The sequence below is a fragment of the Cryptomeria japonica genome, chromosome 5 (assembly GCF_030272615.1).
Source record: "Cryptomeria japonica chromosome 5, Sugi_1.0, whole genome shotgun sequence".
NCBI classification, from domain to species: domain Eukaryota; kingdom Viridiplantae; phylum Streptophyta; class Pinopsida; order Cupressales; family Cupressaceae; genus Cryptomeria; species Cryptomeria japonica.
In genome coordinates this window covers 33,261,872-33,267,159 of record NC_081409.1, presented here as the reverse complement: position 1 = coordinate 33,267,159, position 5,288 = coordinate 33,261,872, and the positions used below count along the sequence as shown (strand labels likewise).

Genomic DNA, 5,288 nt, shown 5'->3' with positions numbered 1-5,288 from the left:
TATCACGAGATATGGAATTCCGCTCCAGATAACCAGTGACAGAGGAGGCCATTTTGTGAACCATGTGGTGAGACTCCTCACGACGGAGTTCAAAATTTTTCACTCCTTGTCCAGTCCGTATTATCCGAGGGCCAATGGTCAGGTGGAGGCGACCAACAAGATTTTGGTTTCAGTCATCTATAAGTCGTGCAGGGTAGAAAAGGAAGATTGGGAGGAGCGACTACCGTCGGTGTTATGGGCATACCGCACCACCTACAAAGTAACGACAGGCCAGACACCATTTCAATTAATGTACGGACAGGAAGCGGTAGTACCGATAGAGTTCATGGTGCCAAGTCTCTAAATTGCTATTGAGAATAAACTTGGCGATATGGAGAGCCTGAGGGAGCGCCTGTATGCCCTAAACAAACTGGATAAACGAAGGCTGATGGCACAATGGGTGACAGACGTGGCCCAGCAACGAAGGAAACATTGGCATGACCAACACATTCGGCGGGCGAGGTTCACCCCGAGGCAGTTAGTCTTGAAATATAATGGACGAAACGAAATTAAACCAGGGAAATTCAAAGTCCGATGGTTAGGGCCCTTCCGGATACGTGAGGTCAACACGAACGGGGCGATAAAGTTATGGATGCTGGACGGGAAGGAGATACCAGACGCAATCAACAAATCCAAACTGAAGGTCTATCACGAACGGAGGGAACCGGGAACCCCTAGTCAGACAGCCGCAGCAAAAAATTAGAAAATTTGGAAAAAAAAAATATATATATATATATAAATTTGAAAAAAAAAAAAAAGATAAGAAGGTGGCCACCGTACGGTGGAAGCACCGACGGTGGGACCACCGTGCAGTGGAACCACCGAAGGTGGGACCACCGTGTGGTGGAACCACCGAAGGTGACACCACCGTGCGGTGGAACCACCGACGGTGGCACCACCATGCGGTGGAAGCCTCCGTGCGGTGGAAGCCACCGACGGTGGAAGCCACTGTGCGGTGGAAGCCACCGAAGGCCGCAAGAATAAAAAGGCCGCCCAAGCCATAAATCGCACGAAGGAAACACTGCCGGGGATAGAAGAAGCCACCGCAGCCCGCGGAAAGATAAAACGCCACACCACCGAAGTCCGCTAAAAAGGAGATAAAACGCCATCGCACGAAGGAGACACTACGGCAGGGAAAGGAAACACCACGCGACGCCAGGGAAGGAACACCACCGAAGGCCGAAAAAGAAAAATAGAAACGCCGCGCAAACCGAAGGAAGGGAACATCGCCGAAGGAACAAAACGCCAAGCAGCGCGAGGGATAAAAAGAAAACACCGTGAAAACAAGTAGTCGAAGGGGTTATTCACAGAGGAGAACCCGCAAGTAAATACGGAGGTGTTGGCAGCATAAAACGAGTTTCGTTGCATCGTGCGGACGAAGCATTTCACCGTGTGGACAAAGCAGGCTCACCACACCGCATACACAACCCAAGGACAGCCGAAGTGGTGGATACCGGCTGAACAAATTTGTTGGGCGTGAGCAATTGTAGTGGCTGCATGGTTGTATACCATTAGCCGGGAGTGTATTGGTTCGAAGCTTGAGTCGTGAAGGAGTTCAAGTCTTGCCACCGCACGGTCCCAGCTGCCAGGAGGTAGTTAGCCCTGTACCGAAGGAGTTTTTCGCATCGGCAAAACCAAGAAGTAAGTATCAGGAAGAAGTTAATGGAGTCAGCAGGTAAAAGAAATTGGAAAAAACAGTTACAGGATAGCAGCCATAGGAATAAGGATACGCGAGTTCTTCCTTCGGGTGTTCGCATAGCCGGTAACACAATGCACGCCAGGCAGAAGAGAAAGACACCACAGCATACCACACGAGGGAAGAACGCATTGACCCCACAGCATATCACCTTTGAGGGATTGAATGGGTCCGAATGCAGGAAGTGGTGGTAGGATACACCAGATGATGATTTGGTGAAGAAGAGCCTTCGGAAAGCAGGAGTGGAGTGGGCCGTCCGAATGCCTGTGTTTGCTATCCGTGAGTATGAGGGAGCATTACGATTCATGGTTGATACCTTTGATAGCCATTCACGGACGAGTACTTTTGAGTACCTGGGGAAGGATATCACGGTATCCTTCAAACCGACAGATTTTACGAGAGTGTTTGGCATTCCAGGAGTACATGGCAAGAAAGTGGAATTGAAAGCTAAGAAGATGACGCGGGAGGAAAAAGAATATTGGATTAAACGAGTATCCCGAGACTTGACCACAGCAGAATTAGAGAGCATTGTTGATGCCACGAAGAGCCGTGGGATGCGTAGGTCTTTTGTTGCAGAGGGCCATTGGCGGTGCATAATGGACGTCATCAAGAGCAGGTTGACAGGGTCTGGTAGGGCATCGGACATCGCTCTCCCACAGATCATATTGATGAATGGACTTCTGAATGGCATTGTGTATGATTGGGCTACATTGTTATCAGAGCGGATGTGCGAGTTCTTGATGATGGAGCATCGCACGTTTTACATGCCCCACTATGCCATCGGATTGTTTTTGGAGGCCACGCGAGAAGTAGTACCGGAGGCAGAATTGGAGATACAGCCACAGAGACCATTGGCAGATGGTGAGCCTCCTATCATGCATTGGAGACACCTTGACATTGGTCATTCTTCCGCGAAATGGAAAAGGATAGTAGAGACCCCCTCGGCAGAACCTGATAGTGGAAGAGAGACTTCCAGCAGCGAAGAGGCTTCGGAGGAAGAGGATTCGGCGGAGGATAGTAGCAGTAGGGCGAGAGAAGAGGAGAGGATGGAGTCTGTAGGGGAGCGAGTCTTGTTTGCGCCACCCTCACTACCACTTGGCACACTTGTGAGGTCATCCGCGGGAGTGGGAGGCACGTCAATTCCAGGTTTATGAACATCTTTTGACATTAATGGCAAGCTTATTCTGGTACTTCTTTTGTATTTGCATTGTGCATTGCTGTTCGATTTCTGTATTCTTCCTGTTTACCCAGTGAGGTAAACAGGAGCCAAACCCGTTATCACCACACCCTATCACCACCCGAAGAAGTTCAAAGATGAGATAGAGAAAACGATCTAGGAACTCCTCGATAAAGGATGGATTCGGCCTAGTTCTAGCCCCTTTGCGTCCTCGATGGTTCTGGTGAAGAAGAAGGACGGGACTCTCAGAATGTGTGTCGACTATCGTGCACTAAACAAGAAGACTATCGAGAATAGGTACCCCATTCCCAGGATCGATGAGCTATTGGACGAACTACATGGCGCCATCTATTTCTCCAAGATTGATCTCCGCTCCGGCTACCATCAGATCCGTACGAGGGAGCAAGATGTGGAAAAGACGGCCTTTCGTTGCCATTACGGACACTATGAGTTCTTGGTCCTACCATTTGGATTAACCAATGCTCCGGCCACTTTTCAGTCCTGCATGAACCATATCTTCAACAAGCAACTGCGTAAGTTCCTATTGGTATTCTTCGATGACATACTCATTTACAGCAAGACCTGGAAGGAACATGTGGGGCATTTGGATGAAGTATTGGGGATTATGGAATCACAATCACTGTATGCCAAAAGGTCCAAATGTGAATTTGGAATGACTGAGGTCCTGTACTTGGGTCATGTCATCAGCGCCCAGGGGGTACAAGTTCACCAGGAGAAGATTCAGGGCATTCTGGATTGGCCTCCACCCAAGACTCTCTTGGAGCTGCGGGGATTTTTTGGGTTGTGTAGTTATTATAGAAGGTTTGTGAGAGGATTTTCACAGCTTGGGGCACCACTGACAGATCTAACAAAGAAAGGATCCTTCCATTGGAATGCGCAAGCGCAACAGACCTTCGACAAATTAAAATAAGTTATGAGTACGTGTCTCGTTTTGGCACTACCAGACTTCACTCGCCCCTTCATCTTGGAGTGTGATGCCTCAGGGGAAGGCATTGGAGCAGTGTTGATGCAAGACCGTCACCCCATTGCTTTCGAGAGCCAAAAGCTCTCGGGAGTTGAGCGATTATATTCCATCTATGACAAAGAGATGCTCGCCATCATACATGCACTGACAAAGCTTCGGCAGTACCTCGTCAGAGCAAAGTTTGTTGTGCAAACATACCACAACAGCTTGCAATACTTCTTGGAGCAGAGGGATCTGAATGAACGACAACGGAAATGGGTGAGCAAAGCCCAGGCATTTGACTTCGACATTGAATATGTGAAGGGAAAGAATAACGTGGTTGCTAATGCCCTATCAAGAAGGCCTGCCGTATGTTCTTTATCTTAGATTTCGGCGGATTGGAAGGAATACCTGTTGGTTGAATACTCCAAGAACACTTTTGCCTGTGAACTGATGGATGGTCAAGTGCAGGATGACCGATACAAGGTGGTTGACGACATCATTTATTACAAGGACAAAATTTATCTGGTACCCGAATCCCAGATGAAGGAAAAGGTTTTGAAGGAATTGCACGACTCTCCCTTGGCTGGACACCTGGGATACTTGAAAACCTACAGACAGATCCGTGAAAGGTTTTCCTGGAAGGGGCTTAAGAACGATGTCCTGCAGTATGGGCGGGAATGCTCCACCTGTCAGCAGAACAAATCTGAGCATAACCTACCGGCCGGACTGCTACAACCACTGCCAATTCCCGACCAGAAATGGGATAGCATCTCGATGGATTTCATTACTGGACTCCCCAGAGTGCAAGGAAAGGATTGTATTTTTGTCATAGTTGACCGATTGACCAAGTATGCACACTTTTTTGCCATCCCCACAGGATATCAAGCAGTTCAAGTAGCCGAGTTGTTCTTCCGTGAGGTGTTCCGCCTACATGGTTTATCGCGAAACATAGTCAGTGACAGGGATAGCCATTTTCTGAGTACCTTCTGGATGGAGTTATTTCGGTTGGCAGGAACCGAGTTGTCACCTAGCACGAGCTACCATCCGCAGATAGACGGACAGACCGAGATTGTGAACAAATGGCTGGAGGGTTATCTGAGGAACTACGTCTCAGTGCAACAGAAGGCTTGGGTTTGCTGGTTGCATTTGGGTGAACACTGTTACAACACCACTTATCACATGTAGATAGGCATGCCACCTTTCAAAGCACTGTACGGGTATGAGCCTTCTTCAATTGTTGACCTGGCATTGGGAGACAGTCATGGACCGATGGCCAAAGATTGGCTTCAGGTGAGTTTAGACATCCTGACATCTCTCAAAGACAACCTGCAGAGGGCTCAAAAACAGCAAAAGATGTATGCTGACCGACACCGGATTGAGCGGAATTTTGAGGTTGGTGATCTGGTTTA

The 5,288-nt window shown here is 48.6% G+C and overlaps 1 protein-coding gene across 1 annotated transcript; it reads left to right on the top strand.

The window, feature by feature from the left end:
• The first annotated feature begins 370 nt into the window (after window positions 1-370).
• Window positions 371-742, top strand: LOC131875698 (uncharacterized). Its single transcript, XM_059220315.1, has one exon. The coding sequence runs from the start codon at window positions 371-373 to the stop codon at window positions 740-742; it is 372 nt and encodes a 123-aa protein (XP_059076298.1).
• The last annotated feature ends 4,546 nt before the right edge of the window (window positions 743-5,288 follow it).

Bases quoted from the DNA above. Each gene is read 5' to 3' on its own strand.
- LOC131875698 (XM_059220315.1), top strand. From the start codon at position 371: ATGGAGAGCCTGAGGGAGCGCCTGTATGCCCTAAACAAACTGGATAAA.